The 26207-nt window shown below is 40.0% G+C and overlaps 1 protein-coding gene across 2 annotated transcripts in view; it reads left to right on the forward strand.

The window, feature by feature from the left end:
• Positions 1 to 20019, forward strand: part of etv6 (ETS variant transcription factor 6) — a 32348-nt gene extending 12329 nt beyond the window's left edge. For both annotated transcript variants that reach the window (XM_079263482.1, XM_079263483.1), the window contains exons 3-8: positions 8054 to 8218; positions 13113 to 13247; positions 16893 to 17471; positions 17588 to 17730; positions 19327 to 19427; positions 19522 to 20019. In XM_079263482.1, the coding sequence (XP_079119608.1) occupies positions 8054 to 8218; positions 13113 to 13247; positions 16893 to 17471; positions 17588 to 17730; positions 19327 to 19427; positions 19522 to 19624 (1226 nt within the window). In that variant the 3' untranslated portion in view covers positions 19625 to 20019. The remainder of the gene's footprint in view (positions 1 to 8053; positions 8219 to 13112; positions 13248 to 16892; positions 17472 to 17587; positions 17731 to 19326; positions 19428 to 19521) is intronic.
• The last annotated feature ends 6188 nt before the right edge of the window (positions 20020 to 26207 follow it).

Consider the following 26207-nt stretch of genomic DNA (forward strand, 5'->3'; position numbering starts at 1 on the left):
AGTTCAAGATTTTCTTTTTAGAAACTTTACCCTGATAAGGGATCTGTGAAAGTATTTTCTTTTTCATGACTGTAAAGAAATGGATAACGTTGACCATTCGCGAAATGAGATCTACATATTCTTATAACCTGGAGTTATTAGCTGAACTGCTGCCAAGAGACTTCATGAAAAAACACACAGATTTTGCAAGCCAGCATTTGTGTTTATGTTACACTACATTACCTTCTGACTTCCCATTCTTTACCTGGAATGGAGGAAAAATAGGGTATCGAATGATGTGTGCGCGAGTGGGTGTTAGACAAGCACAGACCTTTTGCTTTAGTTAACCCACGTCTTTGAAGTTGCAGCGTTAAAAAAAATGGAGGGAAAAGAGAGAAAAAATTGGCTCCTGAACAAAAGGAAGAGTGGCAGCTGATGCTGAATTCAGGAACTAACCTACAAGAGCCGGCTTGCTCTTGTGCTCAACAACTAACTATCAAAAACAGGTAGTGCTACTTCCTGGCCATAAAAGTTGAGTGTGATTGATGAGCTGTTTTATGTTTGTTTTGACTGGATGAAGTCCAGTTTTGCTGGACGAGGACAAGCACGTGCATGCCGGTGGAGGAAGTAGAGGATGTATTGGGGGGGGGGAATTTCTTTTGACTAAAAAGCAAAAGTGTGTGTGTGTGTTGGGGGGTGAATTTTTGCCTGCCGCACCCACCTGACAGGGAATCGATGTAGAGACTCACACAAAGCGAGGGGAGATGAATAGTGTGTGAGGACTAAGTGAGGAAATGTGTCGCTCTCATGCCCACATGTCCCTGAGTCAGGGTGTCAGAAGGTCACGACTAAACTTCCTCCTCCTTCCTCCTCTGTCTGGAGAAAGAAAAACCTTTTTCTTGATTGAGATAGCAAGACCAATATCCGCCTACGTCTGCTTTGAGAGAAAAGGCAAACATTTACTGAAGAGCTGAGTGACTAAGGATCTGAATTTTTCTGAGCAAAGTCCCAGTGTTACTGATCCAGCCACGTTTTTTACCCCCCCGTTTGTTTAGTTATCGTTCATCCAGGTCAATTTGAGCTCACTTTGATATGAAAGGGTATCGGTTATGTCTGTGTGTCTATTTTGACTACTGAAAGCAGGACATTTCTGATAGAAAGTAATGTCTGGTCCAACTTTCACATCCCATTGTGACTCAAAATACAGAAGCTGTACAACTGGTTTCCAGTTTTACACATTTAGAAAAAGGAAGCAGGACCCATATATAATATACAATATGTATATAAACATTGTAAATTGTTCAGTGTTAACAAAATGCTCCAACTACAGCTTGTGAGAAATTACAAGTCTTAGTGGCAAAATGCTCACGTTAATGCTCATATTTATACTAGCTTCTTTCAAGTAAAGCTTGCCGTAGACATACAATTAGCTGTTCGCTAGCTCATAACTAAACGAACAAAAAAACGAACACTTCTTTAAAGTGATGTGCCCATTTCACTTCCAGTGCAAAATGAATTAATTCCAGGCTCAGACAAACTATCACGGAGGAGCAAACTCATGAAGCTAACAAAAGCAATGAACCAGCAAACGAGAACTGAAACCAAGAGCTATGAATACAGACAGAAACAGAACAAGACACACGTGTAATAAATCAACTAATTGAGTCCAGGTGAATCTAATGAACGGGAAAGCAAAACAGGAAACAAGAAAAAAGGAAACTAAACAAGGAAAACTACTTAATAAAACAGGAAACTAAAACTAAAGACACAACACGAAATATTTCATAATAGTGACACAAGATTTGAGTTTGTGTCCAAACTGAAAACTTAACTGACCCAGCAAAATTACCTTCCCAGTATTAGCAGAATTTGCTAAAACCTGTTTCTAAATGCTCTCCATTCAACCTTGTTCAACATTTCACACTTGTGATAAATCGAGTTGCTTTAATACATGATGGACATGGTAATTCCAAAACTACATGCACTAGACAAGTAGATCAAACCTTACAGTTGTACTGGTAAATGGTTTCACAAACAACTCGCAAATATGCAACGTTATATCAATTACTGACACCGACTTTACACCCAGACAACCAGTGAGAAGCAGGCAATTCACATTAAGAATTATGTTTAGACATTGTGTTGTCTTGGATTTTAAACACTGAATTTACACAATTTTAGAAGTTATTATCAAACCATTGGACTAGTGTTCTTGGGGGAAAAAGTACCCATACAATCATTGTATCAGGACTAATTTTAAAGGCCAGAATGTGTAATATGTGCAAAAACTGATAAGAAAATGTATGTATCTGTAAGCAGAATTAAATCCAAATAACAATGTAAAGTAAGTTCCTGCTGTAAAAAAAAAAAAAAAAAAAAAAAAGCTTCTTTTTGACATTCATTAAACAATTAACAAGCACTGTACTGGTTTTTTAACCATTAAGAAAGAAATAGATTTTTAGAATTGTCATACTGTATGCTATTGTTATGTAGTGAATCAATAGTTTGTTCACATCCAAGTCTTAAGTTAGCTTGTTAGCAACAAACCATATTCCAGTTCAAAACCAGCAACATAATGATTTCTTCTTGTTAAAAAACAATAATGATTGTTTTGATCTGTCCCAATTTGGAGTGAGATTAAAGCAAAACATCAAAACCACATTAAGTTGTCTGCTTGGTGGCAAAACCACAAGGAACGTGCCCCGCAGCAAGTTGTGGTGAGACACGTAGAGTAGAACTGTGGTTCTGGATGGGTCCTTGGAGCCATGCAGCAGAACAGACATCATGGACTCATCTGACTGAGAGGGGAAGTCAGCTTCTGTACCGCAACAACGAAACAAGATACCAGTGATCTCATCCTCCTCTTCTCTTCATTCATCCCAAGCGCTTATGAGTTGCCTTGGCAACTTGTTCGCTCTATGTGTGTATGTGTGTTCACGAGCATTAGCGGGGGCCTGAGAAACCACAGAGTGAAAATTATGTGTCATCAGAGAGGATTAGGAGCCCACGGTTTAGTCAAGGGTTTGGGATCCTGCTGCTGTCATGCTTGAGGGTTTTATTCTGAGTAAACACACACGCTCAGAAACCCACGCACACACACAAACATATATGCTTACAGTCATAAATGCCACCAATCTGAGATGCATTCGTTGCTTTAACGTGAATATATTTTAAAGATGTTTTGAGTGTATTGATGGGCAGACATTAACATTCTTTGCTCACCAAGAAGTACCTTCATCTTTGACATTTTAGTCCTTTATACAGCCTTAAACTTAACTAGAGCTTTTATTTGTTTAAATAGTTTTGTATTAACTCAGCACAAGTTGTGCAGAAACTTGCCAGAAAATCAAAAATAAGAACTTTAACCAGTTTACCATTAAATGGGAAAGCAACTAGTCCTGATGGAAGCTGCGAGACCGACAGGCTTGCCTTTGCAAATACTTACAGTAATTAAGAAATATCTGAATAATTTATACATTTTTACCATCTATAAGCCTATATCCTTGTATGAAAATGCAGACCTAAAATGTATAATTTAAGTATCAGAATCTACTTAACCTCAGCTTATCGTTGGTTGACTTTTATATCCATCCACATAAACAGCAGAAATCTAAAGAAACACATTGGCTTAAACGGAGTTAAAAAGAAAAGAGACAAATATGAGTCAGTGACTGTTTAGTTATTGACTCATTTGACTTATTAGAAGCTTGTTTAACAGCCTTCATGTGAACAAGGCCACTTGATAAATTGATTTAACAGACTATTTTTGCCAGGAGTCAGACCTGTGAAACAATTGGCTCATGCCAATGAAGTCAAAATGCGAAGTAATCAGCAGGCTCAGTTATCATGACTTGTTGACCAATAAGTCCATTACAATTTACATCATAAGCTGTTTTAAAGCAACATTAAAATAATGTTAGAAAAGCTTTAGGTTTCCCAATGGACAAATGTAAAAACCAGTTTTTAATGGTTTACTAATTAACAGTATCAGCCAACTTGAACTTAAAGGAACATGGTGTTTTAATGCAGAGTATGGAAAGTTGACCCTGGACCCTTAAACACAGGCAGCAGCAGCAGCAGTATGTTATAATATGACACCATGTGACCCAGGTTTATTGCCTAAATAGCTGCTTGGTTTTGCTTCATATTCAGGTTACATCTTCGTTTAAACACACAGATCAAGTAGCCATATTAATAAGGTAGGAGGAAGTATTCCGGACTGAGCATGATGTCCCGTTTTGGGATCTTGATCAGAGCTCTCGCTCGGTATCTGTTTCCCTTCCTGTTTGCCTTTCCTTCCTCTTTTTGCATCTTTGCGAGCCCCGCTGCTTTCTCACCCAACCTGCCTTTAATTATCATCATGACACACCATCCGCTGACTCTCACCACACTTTCCTTTCTGTTTCCACTCTTCCTTTTCTCCTTTCTGCATTGCTGCTGCCTCTGCTGCTCATGGCAATGCTCTCTAACCTTACCGCAGGAAGTTTCCTGTGCTGAAACCGAGCCCACGCTGGATTGCTTCCTGCCAAAGTGCGTTGTGGGACACGTTTGTTTGGGCCCCCTTCTTCCTTCTCCTCCGCCTCCCTCCTTCTGCTCCCCTTGTTGCTTCTTCCTTTGGGCCATGTGCAGATGGCTGAGACCGGCAGACCGGATCTTGGAGGGGTTTTGGCAGAACAGCACATCTCTCTGGCCCTGGAGAGAGCATACCGCAGCCGTGACCTCTCGACCTGGGCTGCACTTCTGCTCGCCTCAACGTCTCCGCTCTCACAAGTCGGCCACGAGAGGCAAATGTACAGCTGGTGCATGCAGTGCAGACGGCAGCTTGATTCAGTGTTGATAGAAAGTCAGCAGCAATGTCACTAAGCGGTATTCCGAAGGATCCTGATTGTGTTCCTGTTTTCTTGTCCAGTTACACTGCAAAGAAGGTATAACTGTATCAGTTATACATACAATGAAACTATGTGAAACCATGTTTGAGACCACGTGTGTCCAGATGGACATGCGTATACGTTTATATTCTTATCCGAGCAGAAATGTATAAGGTAAAACTAATGTTTGAGATCGGGCCTCTCACACCAAAAGTGCTTTTGTTCTGTCCTATAAATGTCACATTTACACCTTATAATGAACTGAAGTATAAGCTATGGCTGTTGAACTGTTGGGCAGAGATGTCGTAGCTTGGCGATGTGTTCTACTCTGCTTGTGCACCAAGAAGGTGGTAAAAAACTTGAAGGAAAAAAAAGCAGAAAAACTTGAAGAAATGCATGTTCTTATCTGCTCTCCCCATAGTTGTGAAACACCTGTATCCTATTGGCTACTTTTTTAGGACGTGTGTTGACAATCTGAGGGTCAGAGCTCGTCGGCCTGCGAGCAGCGCTTTAGATAACCCAGGTCTTCCCAGGCTTATCAACCATTCTCGTGCCGTTATCTGAATATAGGGAAGAAATGGGAAGCAGACAATCTAGACAGGGTTTCGTTTTTTATTGATTGCATTCTGTGAAAACTTCCTTTGTTTGACGCGTCGGGATAGCAAAAAATGGAGAGGGGGGGGGGGGTTTAACACAAGGTTCTTATTACTTGTGTGACAAGTGACATTGGCGGCCAAAGATAACAGCTGTACAACTCCCAGAGGAAATGTTTGAGGCTGACTGATAAGTCAGATGTAAGAAATGAGTAGTTATGCTCCGTTTGAGTGTCATGAGGGTCTGATCAAAGATATACACAGTTACTTGTCTGGTTTTGTGTGACTGTCTGAAAGAGGGAAGAGCATAGAGGAAAGAAAGGGAGTTAAGGTTTATTCATACTTTAAATCATCAGGTTACAACAACAGCACAAAGTGATATGGGGAGATGACCGTATCTGTGTTGACTGGGATGAATATATTTCAATATATTCCACTAAATATATGCATGCTGTTCTGTCAGACGGTGTTGGAGTCAAAATCTGATGCATTTTTATTTTTTAGACTTTTTCCTTTTACAGTCACTGGTGAAAATCCTGCATTTGTCCAATGAAAAATATTCATGAAAATGATCAAATTTAGTATTTTTTTTCCATCTGATGTATGAAGTAGGGAAGGGCATTCAATTAAATTGTAATCAATCATCTTGTGAAATAATCCATTTTTGATTAACCGTTAATATTTTTATATTCTACATTTATCGACCATTTTAAAATCCAGTAAAAGTGGAAAATTAGTGTGTTTCCTCATTTAGATATTTATTACAAGGTGAGCAACTGTTGTGGCTGTTAAATAGGATTCAATTAATGGTTACACTGGAGTTTTTTAAAGCACTTTGATTAACACTGACAATATCAAATCAGCACGACACAATACAACAACATGCACTTTAATAGTTTTGAGTTAATTTTCATGCCATATGAAAATTTATAAAGGCTTTTTTAAAAAATCTGTTCCATTCATTAAGTAGCCCAGAGAACAAGATGACATTGCAGGCGCTGATATATCATAATTTCTTAAAAAATATGTCTTATTTGCATAAACAGTGAACTATTTTATATAGAACTCATGCAAAAGCACCACACAGCTAGGATGAGTCTGAGCTGCTCATAGTTAGTGTATCAGTCACATTTCTTTCTCTTGTCAAGAACAAGTGAGCTGTGTACACTCTTGCAACATGTAGTGAAGTACCCTGACTGGAAATTATTCTATTTAGTCATGTATTATGTTCCAATCAATGCTGATTGTGCTCAGAGCAGCTTAAACCACTAAAATTCTGCCATTTACCCCTAAAAGGAGTTGTGGATAAAAGACTTGTGGACTAACTATTTTACTGGCCCTTTATTGATGTAAAAGGAGTGTTTTTGTTGCATCATCAGCCATATACAGTATGGCTTCAATTATTTACTGAATGTAGAGATGTGATTGTGTCCTGGAATGGAGCACATCATTAAAATCTGATAGATCTTAATGTTTGTGGTCTATAACATGTGCAGGTAGCTGCAAAGGCGGTTGAGTAAAACACACGTGTCTCATGTGCCCACCTGGTACAGCGAGTTAACACCCCAAACTACTATTCAGTGATTTGATTTTAGGTCTGAATGCTGATGTAAATACATTTATCGTGTTGCACTCAAGCAACTGTATTTGCTGTTTTTTTTTTTTGTGTGGGTTGTTTTTAATCAGTGTGCAAAGACCTTAATGTTTTCCAGCATCACAGTGAGGATTTTCAGTTTTGTTAGCTTGCTTGTGTCTGCTTAAATTTGTTAGGATTACAGTTTCTTCCGTAGCAGCTGTGATACATCTCGCTCCTTCCAGACACTATTTTCCCCCCACAAAGTCCCCAATATTCAGTTGAGACCGATGCTTTGGTCAGACTTTTTCCTCCCATTTCCGCAGCCTTCTCTGTTCTTTCCCAGTTGCCTGTAAATACTTGTTGGTCATCATTGCAGCTGTTTTACACTCTGGTTCCCACAGCAGTGAAAGAAACATGACTGTGAGGGAGTGGGGGAAAACAGCGATTCCAGCTTCCTCTCTTTTCCTCCTTCCATGTGTCCTCATCCTTCTGTACACAAACCAATAAACTGTCCGTCCTCTGATGAGTCTGTCTGGAGTTCAAAGAGCAAAAGAGCAGAACAGATCATACCATATCAAAATAGCAGTCTGGACTGTCTCTCCTATGCCCTTCCTCCCTTTATCATCTCTGATTTATTCTGTACGCTTCCCTCAAACCTATCATGTTCTAATCTTTTATTCTAACCTCCTCTCCCTCTCCGTCTCCTTCATCTTTTTTTTTCATCTCTGCTGCCGTTCCCGTAATCACTCCCTCCTTTTGGCTTTTATCTGCACTTCCTCAATATCCTTTTTACTGCCTCTGCCTCCTTCCTTCCTCCCACCCCTTCCCCTCCTCCTTTCCTCCCTACCTCTCACACCCCATCCCCCCCCATCTCCTCCTTCCTGCCTTTCCTTTCTTCCTTCCTCTCCTACCACCCCCACCTCACTGTCTCTTAATCATTGAACTCATCCTCCTTTTTTTCCCCCCTTTCCTTTTACTTTTCGCCTCCACGAATGCTTCTTTAACAAACCCTGTCTTGACTTTTCCTCCACCTCCAGGTCTGCAGCCCGTCTTTTGGAGCAGGGACGACGTGGCCCAGTGGCTGCGATGGGCAGAAAAGGAGTTTGCCCTGCGGCCCATCACCAGCGGCACTTTCCAGATGAACGGCAAGGCCCTGCTGCTGCTCACAAAGGAGGACTTCCGCTACAGATCCCCTCATTCTGGTACTCCTCTTAATAGACTGGCTCAGAAAACTCAGGATATCAGAGTAATGTTTTATAAATGAGTCATTTCAAGCGATTGCACTAGATGTTTCTGTCATCAAGAGCCACGCTGGAAAACAACACCAACCGAGAAGGAAACGCACTTTCAGATCATGGAAACAGTGGTTTATAAATTCACGGAAACTAGTTTTAGATGCAAATGGAGGCTTAATTTCAGAGGGGAAAAAAAACGGTCTGCGCAAATCAGACCAATGTGTAGTCTCTCAAAATTCACCAGGGGCAAACGCACTGGCCTTGTTCAGTCTGGCTTTATTACCAATAGTAAGTTTATCTGTGCATGTAAGCACGTGTTAATGCATCTTCAGAATCAATGTGTTTACAGCAGAGCTACACCCTTTAAATAAATCAATAAAGCCAGCAGGAGGAGATGATGGAAGGTGGCAGTGTGAGGTTACAGCGGAGGGAGGCAGCTGTTACAGCGAGGCTGAGGGGGGGGGGGGAGGAAGTAGGAGACGGTTGATCAGGAAGTACAAAGCAACCTCAACTGTCTCCCTGGCAACGCCAGCAACCAGACACAAAAATAGAGAAAAAGTTAACTGATTTCCAAACATGTTTTTATTTTAATGTTGTGAACATAAAACGGGATTTTGTGACTGTTGTGTGACACTGTGGAAGTTTTACACTGTGCAGTCGTCGTGTGATGTGGCTCACCATAAAAGTCATGAGTGGGTTGGAGTGAGGCCTTCATCAATTTAAAAACAAGATGCAATGTAAGCACCTTGAAAAGCTGAACAAGCTGTCTTTATACTTTTATTTTATTTTAGGTCTGGAAATGTTGAATTGTGTGGAAAACAGTTTGAATAAACTGATGATTACATTTAGATTTTTTTATTTTAAGGATCAAGATTTGATAGTTTTAAAAACATTTCAGAAAAATCCCAGCTATGTTCATCTTTTGAAGGGTTCTATATTGCGAGAAAGGGCTATTTTCAGTATACATGCATACAATTCCACAATAAATGTTCAAGATGCTTTGCCATAAATCCAGGAGAAGTTCCCAACAGGATTTACAAGATGTAATATTTGGCAAAATTCTGGATACTACGATCTAGAACAAAAAATACAAAAAACAGGAATCTTTGAAATTTTCATCACTGCAACAGAACAAATTAAGATATAAACATGCAACAGAGACCAAAGACACTGGATCTATTATCAAAGAATCTATGAACCCAGTGATTTATCCAAATAAGATGAATGTATGTCTGTAACATACGGTGGAAATCACAATGTGAGTCTTAATATTACAATGATTAATTGTTATTTGGGATTCCAATTCACCACTGTAATCGCACAGTAAAAATCAGATGTTTCACAGGCCCAACTTATATAATTCTCAACTGCTTGGATAAATAAAGTTTTTTTATATTTCATTTTATGTTCAGTTCAACTTTACGTTGTGTTACATGAACAAATTGGCACAGATAGAAGATAAATCCTGTGTAATCTGCCCCTTAAAGCACATTGCAAATAATAAGTTGAGTTGACTTCAATGAAATAACCCCCAACCTAACCAGGTCACCACACAATACTTCAAGAATTATATGAAAACATCGGTCTTGTGTATCTGTAGATAAGTTCAACTTGCTATTGTGTATACTGTCTCATAATTTTATCCTTGTAGATTTTTTCAAATATGAAAATACTTGTACAACATTGTAGCTCTATGTTTAAATTGCTTTTTAACTTAGAATATAAAGTATACAAGTACACAAAATTGCAGAACAGTAGATCACACCTAGAACACAATAATTTAGCTGTACTGAGAACGTCATTGCACTCAATACAACTAAAACAATCATTTAAACTTACAGATAAAGAACAGAGCTCTTTATTATGACACCAAAGCTGACGTTTTTCCCTTACAAGACAATTAAATGATCAATATAAAAATATCAAGTATCAATAAAGATCCTGTATTTTCGTAATGGAGTTTGTTTAGAAAGTCTGCGTGATTCTGTGACGCTTATTTAAATTATAGTAAAATAACTATAAGAAATGTAAACTGTTGGGTGCTTGATAGGAGAATGTGGCAGAAAAGTCAGCTTCCATTGGTGGTCTGAAGGTTCTGTAAGGTGTGTGGTACAGGTTGTGGAGAACAGTTCGAGACTTTTTCTTTTATTTTATTTTTCTTTAATTTCAGCAAGACATTGCAAAACCCTGTTCTGTTAGAATTACCAATAATCTGCCTCCAGTCCTGATCTGTAATCCACTGAAACGTCCTGTGACCTGCTGGATAACAGAGTTGAACTAAACTAACCAGTTGCAACAATTCTTTGAATATTTATATTTTTACACAAATAAATACTGATAAGTGGGGATGGGTGTGTTTTAATCTGCTGTTGTTCAGATGAACAATCAAGGAGTTTATAGTTAGTAAAGGCTGAACTGTTGACAATCAGGATTAATGCGGAGACCCAGCTGACAGCTGCCATATCAGGATGTTTCTGTTTCAGCTGCATGTAAAGAAATTTCACATCCTGTCAGATCATTAATGCTCAGGTGAAAAACGGGAAAATGTGATTCATCATCTTTACTGGTTTTATCAGCTGTTGGTTTTTGTGTCTTATGTAAAACTGGGGTTAGTTTGCTCTAAGATGGTTACATCTATCAGCGATTTCCCTCCGCCTCCAGAGCTAAAATGACTCGTCAAGTAAGAATTTTTGGGAGTTTTTACATTTCAGTATTAGTTGTTGTTCGCACCCTGTGGCCAGTGTCATCAGTGAAAACGTCAGTTTAGAGAATAGAGCCATTTTCTGGCTTGTGATGCATTTATTTCCTCCTTTACAGATGTCATATTTTTCTTTAAAGTAGCTCTTATAATAGACTTACAATAATAAGCTATTTTGAAAATAAAAAAAAGAGACATTTACCAAGTTTGTCGAGATCCACATGGACCTAAATTGTGTTTCATGCATCACATATCAAATTGTGAAATGACAGGATGTTTCCTGTAGCTTTCTTACTGGTGCCATTCCATCACCGACCTACATATGGAAATGCAGATTTTATACGGAACCAGTATGAAATCAGCAACCACCAGGAAGCAGGAATTTTCCCCACATTGGGACTCAGTGCCTCAGGACCAGAAAGCAAGAACTGAAAGAAGGGGAGTGTGTGCTTATTTGTGCATGCGTGCTCGCTCACCATCACTTCCTTTATGAGAATCATTTCCTTGTTATAGTAAGTCTTTAACAAAGCAGTTAAATAATGAGTGATAGTGATGTGTGCCAAGCCCTGCACTCGTGGTCATTTGTTAACTGTGTAAATGTTTTGTCAGACCCGGAGCTCAGCTGTTGGTATTGAGGAAAAACAAACAGATGAAAAGCATTGAGTGAACTTCCTGCTCAGGCTTTGTTCCTGGTGCCTGCCGGTACTCCACTCTAACTATAACACTGGGGTCATAGAGAGTTGTAGTGCATGTATTCATGTCAACAGATTTGAACACTTCCTTGCTGGTAACTGTAGTGGTTCCAGGATTTTCCTTTAAGGCTCTCCCATTCATAATGGATTAAACAAGAATTTAATAGAGGAATCATTTTATAAAATGACAGAAATACTTAATTCAGACAGGGTGATGATATTTGGTTCATGAGGACTATTGTTTTTAACCAATAAAGTCTTTTTCTTAACTGTTACATAAGTTATTTAATCTGTTGGATCACATTTCTGTTTGATAATCTAGCCAAGTCATGAAGTGCAATATTTGGCATTTTTGCTGCATTACATAATACATCAATAAGATGTAATATTAAAGTCCTAATAAAGTTATTTAATGTTTTCCCACAGTTTATGTGAAGATATCACCAGTTTGTAGTTGAGTAAAACTCGGACGGCAGAAGCTGACATTAATCAGGGAACAGAAGCTGCAGGCGTGTTTAAAATACCATCAAGTGTGTTTGTTCCATTTGCTGTTTAGAAAACACACCATGGCACTGCAGCTGATTATGGTACAGTAATCGCAGATCAATGATTTCTAGTGGCCAACGGTGATGCTGATAGGTTTTCAATGCGAGGCTACGGGTCCCACAGCTGGTGATTTGAGTGGGTGCCTGGAAAATTCCCCGAGTTCCCAGTTTAAAAAAAAAAAAAAAAGGATTTATTTCTATTTGTTATATTTGACTATTTGTTCAGTTGTAGTATGAAATCCTTCGATTTTAACACTGAAAAGTGTGTGTTTTAGATGTACACACCTGGTTGACAGCACTTGACAACGTTTCTTATGTTAGTTACTGTGATGTTGTTCACAATGTGTTGCTTTTCATAGGAAAAAGAGGTGCATCCCGCATCAATAGGGAGTTTACTGCATCCCTTCAGGACGTGCACTTAGCACATCACTGGGCTAACGATGTGCTAAAGTAACCCATTGCTAAAGAAAGTCTAACCATTAACGTAGTTTATACTCTTGTGTTTAAAAAAACAATAGGCAGAAAAAATACTCAAAGTTTCGTCTTGCAAACATGATGTATGATGTGAAAACATTTATTCAGAAAAAAGTCAGTGCATTTCATTCTGTTGCTCTGGAGAAGTAAAATGTGTGTTTTTGGCATACGTATCCTCTACTTAGTAGCTCAGCAGTGTTGAACACATCGGAAAGGAATTGTCATTTGCCTTGGCTTCCTTCTCCTGCAACTACATCATTACCGATTCTTCCATTATTGCTCAAGTTCCATGAAGCTTAAGCAATAACAGCAGCAATGATGAATCCTGGATAACAAAGAATTAAAGGGAACCAGATACTCTTGAGTGATGCCAGCAGCAATTTCTAATTTCATGGATTCATCAAATGTTACTGAGGGACATGTGTTAACTTCCAACCTTTCTACCTCTGCAGGGGACGTCCTGTATGAGCTGCTGCAGCACATCCTGAAGCAGCGCAAGTCCCACGTGTTTTGTCCATCGCCCTATTTTCCTGGGAACTCCTTCCACTCGCTGCCTGAAAGCGCTGTGCAGCATCTGAAGCTCGAAGGTCAGTCCTGCTAGCAATTCACATGCAACTCATGCATTCTCAGCCCCAAATCTCTCATTAAACAAATGTGTCTACTTGGAATTACTTTCCATATTTTAGTTGTCTTTAAACTTTTCCTATAATCCTATTGAGTACCCGTTGATGATTCCCACCTCTGCCATCACGTTATCTGATTAAAACAATCATATTTAGAGTACTCCTATTAATATATTTAAAACAAAAACTTACATTTAAGTGTAGAACTACAATAAGTTATTTATATGCATTGTTACATGTTATGTTATCACAAGTTTTGGCTTGAAACCAGCTACGTGGAGGGTTCCTCGCAAGGAGTGTATGCTGTGTAAACCAATGACTTACAGTTGTGCTGATATGTATTCATACTATTTCATGAAAGAAAAGGCTGAATTTACAACAGTCACTTAAATAACTGGAGACTTAAAAAAGAAACAAAAACTAAAAATTTGCAAAAATATAATTTAATAATAAAAGACACTTTTTCATTTAATTGAGTTGAAGAAAGAAAACAAACAAACAAATTGGTCCTGGACAAATTAGAGCACTTTTCTGTTGAAAAGTGGGACAAAATACCTGTCAACAGGTGCAGAAGTCTGACTGAGAGGAACAGAAAACACCTGACTGTAGCGGAAACATTAAAGGATTGTTCAACAAAATATTACATTATTACATATTACATCACTCACAAACAATCTTGTTTGCTTTTTAAAAAAAAAAAAAAATCCATTAAACCAGAATTAGAAAATAATGTAATGATTTTCATAAAACTTTTATTTATCATTACTTTAGTCAATTTCATCTTATTTTACAGGCAACTGTTTTTGTTTTTTTTTACCTCCTTTAATGAAAGTTTATGAATAAATATGAGCACAACTGTACATACTATTTTGATTACCATATTGTTTCAGTTAGTACACTATTAAAGTATGGGTTTATGGCTGTACGAGCGCCATCGTACAACGCAAACTCAGTGAGGGTTGTGATAATGTCACTTTTCAGGACTTCTCGTTGAACAAGGGTCAAAACTTCATGTGACCCTAACCCAGTTTAATTAGTCAACTTTGTGGCCTTTACTTTTTTAATCATATTATATTTTATCACCAATTACACAAAAGCCAGATAGTTATGGTCATTAGTTACAGAAATATTAGTGTTGCTAACCAGCCATACAGCAAGCAGCTGGTGTGAAACTTCAATGAGATATTGATCAAATTGGCTCTTTGAAGTGGAACTATTATGTGCATTTCAGGCTAATTTATTTTTATTTCTGAGACCAGAAGGGCTGGGATTGATAGAGTTATTGTCACAAATCGCTTTATTTACTTCAGACCGACCCTCTCCGTAGGCTGTCAGATCGAGTGGATTGAGACTCTTCCGCATTAAGCCCCGCCTCCCGCCACTGCACTACATCGGGAACACACACTGCAACTGCTTTCGCCGTCATTGTAACATCTCATAAACAGAAGGATTAGGCTAATATGAACTCAATTAAAAAAACAAAATACAATGTCAACACATAGCATCCAGCCCTACATGTTGGAACCTGAATCAGACCCTGAAAACAAAGTGGAAAACAGCAACCCACAGCAACAAATGCAGCAGGATGTCTCTCTTTGGTAAACTCACCAGCCATCGTTGGAAATAACTTTATCCCACGTTTTCCACCCGCCTGATGTATTTGTACATGCCCTTGTTAACCAGTAGAAAGTAACCAATCACCGAACCTTATCCCCCAGGACGTCACAAGGATTTCCAAGTAGAAAAAAACTCTCTAAAATGATAAATTTTTCGTCGCCATGGAAACCGAACGGAGAGCGTGCTGGAACTCAAAAAAAACAGTGTCGTTTACATGTCTGATGAGGATTCAACACTGTAACACTGTAGAAAGTTCAGAAAACTCCAAATACCATCATAGGACCCCTTTAAGATAATGTAGGCTCATAGTGCAGCTTTATTATATCAGTTTGTGGTTGACAACATCTACATAAAACAACTACTAATAATTCCAAACACCATGTTGCCAGATTTAGCTTGCGAAACAAGCGACAAGCCCCATTTAAACAAGGCCAAAAGAATTTGGTTCCCTCAAAAAATCCTCTCCTGACAGTGAAAATTAAGCCCGAGCCAGAAAGGTTTTTATGTGTTTATTTATGGGAGAGGAGGGGCAGCACGCAGCACAAATCAAACGATTTATTTTACCATCATGTTCTTAAAAGTAAATCATAAATTGATTAAAAAAATAAATGAATAGCTTATATAAAACAATAAACCACTCATTACGTGAAGTTGTGTGTGACTGTTGTGTTTACTTTTCCCATTTCTCATCCAGGGGTTGTTGCTGAGACAGCTGAGATGCTTCACAAAGGGAGCAAAGGAAGCTCAAATAAGCTTTATACTATACTATACTTTAGAAAACAAGAACAAAAACCAGAAACCCCTACAATTCCAAGCAATCTTACAGAAAAACAATTCCAAAGTTGCTTCTAACAAGCAAACTTGACACTAGATGAACCTTGCATACATCTTAAAACAGGCTAATGTGTCTTTGCAGTGGAAATGACAAAGTTTGTAAGAAATAAGCTTGATGTTAATAAATAGATGATGAATGTGCAGTTTGGTGACGATAGAAGGCCGCCATCTTTACAACGGCAAGCACCTTCATTTTATTCAAGGACGTAATGATAAGACCTAGTTGAATTCCTTTGGGCTTTTTTTTGGCTCTGATCCGAGGAAATGTGACACAGCAACAGTAAGACTTGGCAAACATCAAATGTTTTCAATAGAACAGTAAGAAACCTGCTCAACAAGGAAATGCTGCTTTATCTAAACAATACAAACTGCATGTAAAATGCCTGACGGATTGTGATCGTCCTTCCTTGTTTTAAATGCAGGCTGCTCTGAACATATGTATTTTTTTTTGTTTGTGAAGAAATCATTGCAAATTCAAACTGCCTCCAAAACTTGGATAATCTTTGTTGAGATGCATGAAAAACATGGTCAGCACCATGTTCAGTCTAATTGTGGGATATTAGTGACACCTTGTGGGATACTGTATGGGAAGCAAGTGTATTGGGAAGTCTGGAATTTGTACTTTTGAATTCCTAGCAGAAAGCAGTGGCAGGCCATACCATACTTGGTCCTAGTTCCTGTTGTCACAGCTCTTTCTTTTGTTTAAGTGAAGCTCGAAACATGCTCACTTTCTATTTGCAGTCTGTGCAAACAGTTCCTCTGTTTCCTAAGATGACTACTTCATTACTTCACTTTAGAAAGTTGAACACTTGTTTCCAAAAATTGCCGTTTGCATTTAGAAGTTGTTTGGAACCCATAATGGGGTGAAATCAGCTCTCAATACAAGTGACTATCCTAGAAAATACCAGAGGTAGCTGTAAGGTTAGAAGTAGACGATTGGTTCAGCACATTCTGTAGAAAAAGATGAGTTCAGTGTCGAATGTTCGATAGGAAAGTCCAGTTGTCAACAGAGAAGATCGGTGGGTTTCTTTGGGAATGTTCAGCTAAGTGGACACATCACAGGAAGGCATCTTTATCCGAGTCTGCTGCAAAGACTTTAGTCTTGTGTCAGAGTGAACTACATTGTAACAAAGTGTTGGAAATCTTCTCTATTCTCAGAAACGGTACGGCGGGCACCACGTGGTTCGGAGCCCATCCCCCAGCATCCACCAACTATTGAACTGCGGCACCGCTCTCGTTCTCCCCACAATCCGACGCCACGACGGTCCCCTCCCGAGCCAAACCACCCCCGCTCTGCCAACGAAGACCACCTCCAAACGTTCTCCCAGCTTCCTGACAGTAACCACCACCTGCCAGAAGAAATGTACCCCCTGTCTGTGTCCCCTGCAGCACCCAATGGGCGTTGCGCTACACCCAGAGAAGCCCCCTGCCCGGGCAGCCCTGGAGTCCAGGAGGCGGGCCCTCCTCGCGTCATCCAGCTCATGCCCAGCGCCATCATGAACCCTTTGCTCCTCAGCCCGAGTAGGGGTGGTGGGGGTGCTGCTATGGACTTCAGGCACAGTCGCGGCGGACCTCCATCTCAGGTGACGATGGAGAATGGGCGCCACCATCAGCTGGCTCAACACCACCAGCAGCACATAATGCAGCAGCAGCAGGACGAGGTTCTCTACAGGAACCACGTCATCATGCCCGTGTCTCCTCTAGATGACCAGCAAATCCCCATTGGGCGGATAGCAGGTAAGGTTAAGTCACAGTTTACAGTCTGGTTTGTTCTGCTTGGAGACGCGGCAATGAACAAGATACAACAATTTCATGTCAGCTTGTAAAGTCTTTTCCATCTGGGGTCTTCGCAGACTGCAGGCTGCTCTGGGACTACGTCTACCAGCTCCTGTCAGACAGCAGGTACGAGAACTACATCCGCTGGGAGGATCCGGAGAATAAAGTCTTCCGCATCATGGACCCCAACGGGTTGGCCAGGCTCTGGGGCAACCACAAGGTAAAAACACACTTTGGGCTCCTGGTGTTCAGATAAAGTCTACCATTGGGCTTTTGGTGGCTCAGACTTGTAGTGAAGACTTGCAGATTCAAATAGAAAGAAGTTGATGTGATGACAGAAAGGACTGAAAAGAAGAGTTAGTCTTGGAATTGGAGTAACGTGCTCCAGTTTGCTTCTTAAATATCCAGCAGTCACGTTTTGCACCAGCTGTAGGCGAGCAATGGCGGCCTGACAGGTTCCAAGAAGTAGCGCATTGCAATAAACAAGTTGGGAGTTTTTTAAGTCAGATGTTACCATTGCATTGGCATGGCTTTTAAATTTTAGAGTAATATCCATTTTCATGCCTGAATTTGTCATGATGGATTTCTCAGAACGACCAGGAAAGGGTGGATGTGGCCGGTACTGCTCAGCATGGATTCAGTTTCATTCTTATTGGAAGAAAAATGGAAAATGACCGTCATCCATCTTGTGATGTCAGGATGGTTGTCAGTGTGTTTAAGAGAGAAATAAACTTAACAGCCATCTCAATAAAGATAAGAGAAATTTTATGTGACTGGAAAAAAAAAAACAAGTGGCACACGGGGAATAGAAATTATCTGAGAACGGAGCCTTTCACTACCCAGAAGGTTTCTACATTACAGTTTCCACAGTAGCTCAAAGCAACATTGAGGATTCATTAAAGACAACTCAGCAGATACACTCCCCTCCAAAAGTGTCGCAACAGTGAGGCCAACACACTCTTCAGTCACATGTTCCAATACTTTGCTCACCTAAGAATTCTGTGTTACAAAAGATCCAGATGTAAACACCTGGAAATAAAAGCTGAATTGTTGATGTTTTGTGCCAGATCCATCTTTTTATGTCAAACACAAATGTTTGTTGTCTTTAGTTAAAAAAAAAAAAAAAGAAAAGAAAGGGGCCTTACTGTTCCAGTAATGTTGGGGGGGATGTAAACGCTGACATGCTGACAGAAATTTGGCGAACACTTTAGTTAAATTAGTTTCGATCAGTGTGGTTATCAGATAAACTAAAAAATGACAATGTAAATCTCTCGCTTCTTCATGATGTCATGATGATTCACCATCCCGTTGCCTTTTAATGTCTTCCATTCCTATAGAACCAAACAAAACTTCTCCAGTAAATACAAGGTGTGATCAATCTGGATACGTTTTATTTTGTTCTTTCAGACGGCAGAGAAGTCTGTCTAATGAGTTTCTGTTCAGTTAGTGTCCCAGGGCTCCTCCCAAGTACTGTTTATCTGTTACATAAGGTCAGCTGTCACGTTAGTCCATGAATCACCTGTATTTGCTCTTCAGCTAGTCTTCCCTTTTCCCCCCTGCAAATGTTTATATCGTGTTATGTGCAGTTTTGTATTCTGTTGTCTTAGATCAATGCATTGAACTCAGCAGCATGATTTTTTATTTATTTATTTATTTATTTTTTAACTTCTTTTCTTTGGCCTTCGATTCCGTTTGTCCTGACTTAGCGTCTAAAAGTGAAAGAAATGCAACTTTAAACATTACAAAGCCTCTAAATGTCCCTTTTTTCACATCGCTGCAGTCATTGCTGATGGCAACTGCTGTTTATCATCTACAGAACAGAACCAATATGACGTACGAGAAGATGTCGCGAGCACTGAGACACTACTACAAACTGAACATTATCAGGAAAGAACCCGGACAAAGACTTCTGTTCAGGTAGGTCCACTTTAATCTCTTCATGGTGTGTCCATCTAAATCAGTTTTTACTTTGAATGACAGACCAAGCAAAGTAAAACATGTTTTTGTGCAGGTTCATGAAAACACCCGATGAGATCATGAATGGACAGACCGAGCGACTGGAGCACCTGGAGTCGGACACGGACGAACAAGTCTACATCAAAGAGGAATGCTGAAGAGCTCTGGGGAAAGGGAATCCATGAACTACTTACTACTACCACTTCCACTGATGCCTTTCAGAAACAGCTTGAAAAATCCTCGATGAATCTAGAAAGTGTGGACGTTCGCTCGTATCGGTCCCACTGGGAGGGACGTGACAGCCGATCTTCTGTAACATTGCCTTAGGATAGCCTCCTGGTGTACTGTAAAAAGTCAAAAAACAGCATCTTTGATTTGGACACAGCTGAAAGGACTTTATGTCCCTTTATATTTCTGTGCTGCAAAAACCAATCACTTTGAGTTCCTCTGATTTTGTTGTTTATTTTTCATCTCCTCACAAGCATTAGATCTTCGTATTTTTGCTGTTTGTAAAAGGAAAGTTGAGTGTGCGTGCATGTGTGTGTGTGTGTGTGTGTGTGTGTGTGTGACAGGACTGTTTTCATCATGGAATAAACATTTTTGATCAAAGTATGTGCTCATCTGTGTGCTTTGGAGTAGTTTGCAAGAGTCTTCAGGACACCAGTCATATTTTATCTGGATTTCTTGTCATCTTTTCAAGCAGCCGTTTTACTGATTTTTAGTACAGTCCTTGTACCTAAACAATTAAACACTGATCTGAGTCTGGCAGAAAAAGACACCAAACTCAAGGGACTAGCCAGTGTTTGGTTTCAACATAAACATTTTCCCAGTTTCTTCAGTTGCATCTATGGAAAATGCTGAAGATGACATATTGACAGACTTTTAGTTGATCCATCTGCTGTTCATTAAAGCCTCATCAGAAATAGTTTCTATGGAATGGAAGCTGCCAAGAAGCCACTGTTAAGGAAGGGAAATGGGGAGAAAAGGCTGATGCATCACAAATGACAAGAACTGGACAGAAAATCAGTTTTAACAGGTCATATGGAAGGATTGATCCTCCCCAAAGCCTGGACCTCAACACTACTGAAGCAGTGTGGAATCATCTTGACCAAAAATAAGAAGCCAGAAGCCAACGTCTAAATAATAGCTTTTGAAAATTCGTCAATAAACCGAGAATCCTAAACTACATTTCTATTTATGGTTCTGGATTTTTTAAGAAATCACTGCACCAATTTCCTGTTTTCTAGGAAATATGGAAAGGTAGACCGAATCAAGACTTTTGCTGAAATATAAGATAAACTAGAAGCATTCAGAGCACCTTGCTTTTGTCAATGATGGTGGCCGGCCATTTATTTGAGTTTGAAGCGCTATGGCAAAATTATCCTCATGCCCCCACAGTAAAGAGTTTTTTAAAAAAGAAATCCTGTATCCAGGCAGTGATTCGATCAACCCCCAAATCTAATGACTTGTTCCTTTTTCCATTTCTGACATTTCCTGAAAATTTCATCAACATCTGTCCATAGCTTTCTGAGTTATATCGCTAACAGACAGACAGACAGACAGACAGACAGACAGACCAACGCCGCCGAATACATGACCTCCACTTTGACAGAGGTAATAAAAGAAGATTAATCTTCCCAATCACGGTATTCACATCTTTTATCATCCACTTGGGAATTAAAAGTTTCCGTGCCCTCCGTTGCAGTACACCAGATATCCGCATGATGGCAGTAAAGGGCAACTTTTTCCACGTGGAGGCTCGCTGCTGCTCACAGCTTCACCGAGACGCGCAACACTGTCAGGGTCCCGAACTGCATGAGGATGGACATGACGACACGAATGAGAATTGCTAAGTTTTTATGTCTCAGAGGACATTAATAAATGATCAGAGTTAACAGTTTAATCCAGTCCTTTATCGTTTTTACTGGTTAGTTGATGTTAAACTTCACCAAATTTGCTTCCTCTTTTGATCTCTGTTGATGAGCTCCACCTTATTGGAAAAAAGAATAACTTCTGATCAAACTGATATTATTTTGGGAAAGGATAACTGCCCGTTTCAATACACCAAAGGAAATTCAAAGTAATCGGATTACTGTAAGGTAACGCCGTTTAGAGAAAGGTATAGGCGAGAGCAGCGCTGCGCCGTGCGCTCCAGCGGCACCATAAAAGTTGGTGCGCGCAGAACGGAGCTGTCAGACCGGGAAGAGACGCGGCACAGACACGACCAGAGGGGGGCTGAAGTGATCGATCACGATCTGGTCCACTTTGTAAATAAGCCTCATTCATTTTTCAGAGCGACCTGGAAGAGACACACCACCAGGACGCAGTTAAATTCCTCTTTATACATTTCTGACTAAGGGCTCCCGTGTGGATAGAGGAAGATCGGACTGAAGACAGGAGGTTTGGATGGCGGATGAGAGGATTCTCCTTTAGAGGACTAAAAATCTTGTGTGATAAGCCTGTTTGATTTTATCCAAAGGAGGAAACAAACAAACAAAAAAAAAAAGGCACCACTCCCTTTTTTTTAATCCTTCATTTTTTTTCGCCTGGCCGGGACCCAAATGTCTCCAAATCACGGACGCACACCTGGATTGTAGCAGCAGCCCCGCCGATGCTTTAAAAGAGCGTGAAGGTGCGGGAAGGGAGTGGGACTATTGCAGGTAAGATGTGATTCTAACACCTTCCCCAGGGTCGGGAAGGGAAGAGCTTCCTCCGCGTCTGGTTGGTGCGCACGGCCATGGAGACAGAAATCCTTATCCCGTCGTCAAGACTTAGGCTCAAATACTTACTGCAACAAAAGCTGTAGGGCCAGTTGAACTAAAACTCGCCCGTTTTGCTTTAGAGAGAAGCAACTGTTGAGTTTTTAGTGCTGTACTTGACATCTGTTGTGTGTGAACAGAAGAACTGGAGCTAAATGTGTTGTTGGGTTTTTTCTAAATGTAGATTTCTTGGAGTCTCCTGCTTTTGCAACCAGTTCAGTTTACTTTATCTCTGTAGGAATTAGTCCCCCCCCCCCCCGCCCCCCCCCCTGTTTAATTCTGAGTATTTAAACAAATAGGCTGGGTAATAGGCGTAAAGTTTGAACAGGAGGCCAGAACCTGAATTTTGTATGTTTCTAGGCTTATTTCAAGTTTAATACAACAAATAGATGTGTCTGTTAAGTGTGCAAGGATGATGGCATATACAAGTTCACAGATTTCCATAGTCAATCATCAGCTTGATCTCCTGCACCAACACCAACTCACCTGAAACAAACAGCCACGGGTCCTGTGATGATGACATCCAGTGACACAATGGCAGCCGGTTCAGATGGGCTCCGCCACCTCCACCTGCTGCTGCAGTATAACTGGCTTTTATAGACTAAATAAAGCAGGAGTAAAAGGAATCTGTCACACCGAGGGAGCAGGTTGTCAAACTACACGCTGCCATGATGGCCTTGTACTGGGACAAAGTGATGAGCCACCCTCCATTTCTTTACATTTTGCTTCCCAGGAGTCAGAGCTTCTTGGAATCCTTTAAAGTGGTCAGCAATAGTTCTCCAGGCTTTCTGGAGGTCTTTCAAAGCGTTTCTATTGGTTGATTTTTAAAACCAACTTTCAGTTCAGCATTTGCTATTGGCCTTATCTAGATTAATTTAAACCAGTTAACCAGTTGTGTCAATACATAACAGATAACCTGTCCCAAAAAAAAAAATCAAAGAGAAGATACTAAAGATAACAGTTTGATTTAGATGAAATAGCAAAATAAAAAACTTAGAAAATCTGAGGTTTAAATGCATTGTGTCCTTCGAATAAATGAAGAAACAGAAAAGGAGGACAGAAGAGGCAGATTAATAGAATCTTAAGGTGATGTCCTTTCCTTAAGAAATAACAAAATCCAGCAAAGACTTGGCACAGGATCTGAGAGATGCATCAGGACCTTTAGCTGATCCATCTACTGTTCACTGAAGCCTCATCAGAAATGGTCTGCACACAAGGGTGGCTGGCAAGAGGCCATTTTTAAAGGAATGGAAACAGGGAGACAAGGCTGAGGTATCCGAAATGAAACAAGAAAAAAGACTGAAAATCAGTGGCAATAGGTCTTACAGAATGATGACCCCCCAGATCCTAGACTTCATTATTAAATTGGTGTGGGATCATCTTGATTGAGCATCTTCAACAAAACTAAATAAAATATGAAAGAAAGTGCGAGTATTGGATCCTATCTGAAGCAAAGCTAAAAGTGTGTTTCTAAAAAGAATTATTCTAAGGGTTATTTTTTTCTTATCATGACAAATTAAAAAAAATGCCCAGAGTCCTCTATTTCGTCGTTTCCAAGCATCAGTTTCTCTCCATCTCTCCTGTTTCCCGTCATCATGGAAAACTAGCCACTTTGAATATTTCTGCCTTAAAAAGCCAGAGAAATAAATGTTTAAAAAACTAATTAAAACTGCAATTACTGTTCACGGCTTGTGTACAGAATTAATTCCACCACTGTACACTCCCTGCTGGGTAATACCAAAGAGCCTGAATGGGAATATGAAAAGGAGCTGCTGGTGTGAACTGGTTGTTAGATTGAAGCAGATAAAATGGTTTGAGTTGGATTTTTAAGTGCTGCGTTCAATTAAAGTGATTCTACTTCCATTCTCCCTCCCTACAACACTTTGTGAGTGATTCCCAGAAGGAAATGTTGGGCTCTGTGCTGCATAGTTATTTGATAAACTACAGATTTTGTATTTGATCAAATCTAAGAAAAATATGAGGTTCAATGATTCACTGCAATACCTTCTATGAGTCCCTGTCTAGAAAGATTTTTATTTTTAGCATAATTAATAAATGCTCCATCGCCAAGGTGTGTGTGATAATTTTACTGAAAGATTATGGACCAGCCCTGCGATGGACTGGCGAGCTGTCCAGGGTGTACCCTGCCTTTCGCCTAAAAGCCAGCTGGGATAGGCTCCAGCTTCCCTGTGACCCTGAATTGGATTAAGCGGTTGGGATAATGAATGAATGATTACAGACCACTAAACTAGCTGCTTAGTACATAGACCCTCAGCCAGTTTCTTCTCGGAATTAACAGGAAAAAAAGAACCTGGCTAAGATCAAACTATCCCTCCCCAGTCCAGATGGGTGAACTGGTGCCGACTGCCTGGCCAAATCCACCAGATCAGTCAATGTCACTTTTTATTTTTCCGTCTTTGGGGTCATGTGACCTCCTCCTGGTGCAGCCTTGCCATTGATTCAAAGCTGTGACACAGAGACTTCATGGTCCATTGCCCCTCGCCAACCCGGCCGAGCTGGCATTGCCTCCGAACAGCTGGGACATGCAGCACACAACCAGTGGGGGGTGTAAGAATAAGCTGGAGTTACTGGAGTTTGGACATGATCAAAGAATTTTTTTTTTTATTTGTTCATTTTTGGAAGCATTTAAGCATCGTAGTCTGACTCCATCTTTATCTTTGGTACAACTGAATGAACAAAGACTGAATTATCTTGTTTTCTTTTTGTCAGATTTCACAAACATGACATGTTTGGTCTTTAAAATGCAAAAAGTTCTCCAACAACAACAACAACAAAAAAAGGCTTTAAAATGAGAAAGGATGGACACAGTGAAAGATGTTTTCTTTCATCCACTCAGCTGTCAGGTAAAAGCTGGAGGAAACTACTCAGCAATGTCTTTCTCAGAGCTGGAAATGAACAGATACAGAGCTTGTCGGGTGTTTGGCTAAACCTCTTCACAGCAGAAGTTTGTGTTCATCTCTCCAGCAATTAAAAAAAAGAAAAAGAAAGGTTGGAATTTGTGTAAAATAATAGGAGCTGATTGGCACCCTCTGTGTAGGTGTTTGATGTTAAGGAGAAACTGAGGACCCCCACGTCCTCTCATTCCCTTTCACATTCTGACGTTGGACTTGCTCTCCTCTCGCCGTTTCATTTGAAATTCACCAACGGCTGAGTAAACAGGAATGGTGCAGGAAAGATGAAACAACAACAAAAGGTTCCTGTGCATGTTCTCTGTTTGACTCGTCTTTTTCCTCTTGCTGCCTCGTTTTCTCCTTATTTACCTGCAGGACTTTTAGGTTCACCAACTCTTTCATGACTTGTCATCTTTTGGTGCTGCTGGCAGCAACTATCAACGCTGTGATGCAAAGCTTGTTGGCTAGGATCAGGCTTTGTGTCCTTTTTGACCACAAATGCAGTATTTCCTAAATTAATAACTTTGAAGTCGCCATCGACAGATGTAGATCAATAAAATGGCATATTTGGAATTTACCAGCTGATGGCTTCAGGAGTTTAATGCTACAAGCCAGTCAACTCCACTGACAGTTTTTGCAAAAGTAAAAAGAGAGAGAACTTCCCCGTTTCTGCACATCTCTTCGAACAGAAACTATCCTCACTTTTGTGTAAATTTAACCCTTTGGTTTAGAGAGGAGAGATGAAATGCAACAGACTCGTGCAAATAACTCCCAACTCATTGCATGCAGACTTCAACATACATGGTAAAGACCACTTTGAATCTGTTTCCTACTCACAGGAGAAGATTTTATCTCTGTACAGCAGGAAGAGGTTCGGTGTTGACATTAAGTTGTGACATGATCTGAGTAAAGTCTGATAGCATTGATATTGCTATTTTTTTACTTCCTTTTTCAGCTTTCATTGAGACTTTCTTTGCTCGAAAAGCCATTTAACTTCTTTACATACTGTAACAGTGAAGGTTAGATCTTACAAGTACTTCATCATGAAAAAGGAAACAGTGGTGTTAACA

This window comes from Telmatherina bonti, assembly GCF_933228915.1.
Source record: "Telmatherina bonti genome assembly, chromosome: 23".
Taxonomy (NCBI): domain Eukaryota; kingdom Metazoa; phylum Chordata; class Actinopteri; order Atheriniformes; family Telmatherinidae; genus Telmatherina; species Telmatherina bonti.